Genomic DNA, 2020 nt, shown 5'->3' on the forward strand with positions numbered 1-2020 from the left:
GGATTGTTGTTATATTTACAAAATTTACACATAGATTTTCTATGGATGAGGCAAATATTTCAAAGCAAATGTATTTGTTAACTGTCCCTGATATTCCCTCTCTAGGTCTCCTCTGCTGTGTTATGGAATTAAAGAATGGACATCCCATTTCTCCAAGAAATAGGCAACATGCTATGACAGAAGTCAGGGTCTGTCATTGGAAGCAAGAAAACTCCTGTCAGAAATGTGCCTATAACCAATTCCCACCAACATGCTTCAGATGAACAGCACACAGTTCCACCCTTCCTCCTTTCTTCTGATAGGTATCCCAGGGTTGGAAGATGTGCACGTGTGGATCGGCTTTCCTTTCTTTGCAGTATATCTGATAGCCCTGCTGGGCAACATCATTATCTTGTTTGTGATTCAGACTGAACGCAGCCTCCATCAACCAATGTTTTACTTTCTGGCCATGTTGGCCTGCACTGATCTGGGCTTGTCCACAGCCACCATCCCCAAGATGCTAGGCATTTTCTGGTTCAATCTCAGAGAGATTGTGTTTGGTGCCTGCATCACACAGATGTACACCATCCACATATGCACTGGCCTGGAATCTGTGGTGCTGACAGTCATGGCCATAGATCGCTATATTGCCATCTGCACCCCCCTAAGATACACCATGATCCTCACCAACAAGGTGATAGCCATTCTGGGCATAGTCATCATAGTGAGGACTTTGATGTTTGTGACTCCTTTCATCTTTCTTATCCTGAGATTGCCTTTCTGTGGTGTCAGGATTATCCCCCATACCTACTGTGAACACATGGGTTTGGCAAAGTTAGCTTGTGCCAGCGTTAGGGTCAATGTTATTTATGGCTTCATTGCTTTCTCAGTGGGATTCATTGACCTTTCAGTGATTGGATTTTCATATATTCAAATTCTCCAAGCAGTCTTCCATCTCCCATCCTGGGATACCCGGATGAAGGCACTCAGCACCTGTGGCTCCCATGTCTGTGTCATGTTGGCCTTCTACCTGCCAGCCCTCTTTTCCTTCATGACACATCGCTTTGGCCACAATGTCCCTCACTATATCCACATACTTTTGGCAAATCTGTATGTGGTTGTTCCCCCTGCCCTTAACCCTGTTATCTATGGGGTCAGGACAAAACAGATACGAGAGCGAGTACTAATGATGCTTCATCCTAAAAGCCATTGACATTTAGCCCCAGGAGTATCTTCCACAGAAGTCCAATCAGGAAATAATGAGATCACACCAGAAGTAAACACTGGAAATATTTGTGTTAAACTTCCCCAGTAAGTCAATAATGAGATCATATATAGCAGGAAGATTTGTGTTTAACTCCTCTGACATTCCTACACAAGCCAATCACATTATGTGTCCCTCCATTGCACATAACTCCAGTACACCCATCAAAAGTTATAGCATAGAGATTCCACAACAATCTCTCTACTATGATCCATGAAGAGTACAAAATAATATTCATGTTTAAACCTATTGGTATCTCAAAATTCCTGAAGGGAGTAAGAAGTTTTGCAAAAACTTGTTGCAGCAACAAGTACCTTGAACAACTTCCTCCCACCTGGAGATTCTCTCCATTCACATTCACAAGGTCAAGTTTATGGGTAGAAAAATGATGTGAGATTTCTTGTAAACCAACTAGAATACAGTGGCCAGAGAAATTAACTGATAGTCTTAAATTTTACATACACATTCGGGTTCTGGACTTATCTAGAAGTTTGACCAGAGAATTACAGTGAAAATTCTTTGAACATCAATATCCCTGTCCATAAAATGTTATAAAATAATATTAATTAAGTACTAGGAACTTGAAAATACTGTAGTAAAAATCTTCACAGCTTGTAAAACATTAAAAGATTTGGAAAAAGAGTACATACTAAGGTAGTTTTGTTGTGCCTTCTGGCATTGCTTCTAGATTTAGCTTACTAAATCCAGTTTCAGTACACAGTCCCTAGTCCCGAAATTGGTAATCTTTGTGGTCCTCTCAGCCCTTACCTTCAGAGA

General features: G+C 41.1%; 1 protein-coding gene across 1 annotated transcript; it reads left to right on the forward strand.

The window, feature by feature from the left end:
- Positions 1-250: 250 nt before the first annotated feature.
- On the forward strand, positions 251-1192 carry LOC143391435 (olfactory receptor 52E5-like). Its single transcript, XM_076844136.1, has one exon. The coding sequence runs from the start codon at positions 251-253 to the stop codon at positions 1190-1192; it is 942 nt and encodes a 313-aa protein (XP_076700251.1).
- Positions 1193-2020: the final 828 nt, after the last annotated feature.

The sequence above is a fragment of the Callospermophilus lateralis genome, chromosome 2 (genome assembly GCF_048772815.1).
Source record: "Callospermophilus lateralis isolate mCalLat2 chromosome 2, mCalLat2.hap1, whole genome shotgun sequence".
Taxonomy (NCBI): domain Eukaryota; kingdom Metazoa; phylum Chordata; class Mammalia; order Rodentia; family Sciuridae; genus Callospermophilus; species Callospermophilus lateralis.

Bases quoted from the DNA above. Each gene is read 5' to 3' on its own strand.
- LOC143391435 (XM_076844136.1), top strand. From the start codon at position 251: ATGCTTCAGATGAACAGCACACAGTTCCACCCTTCCTCCTTTCTTCTG.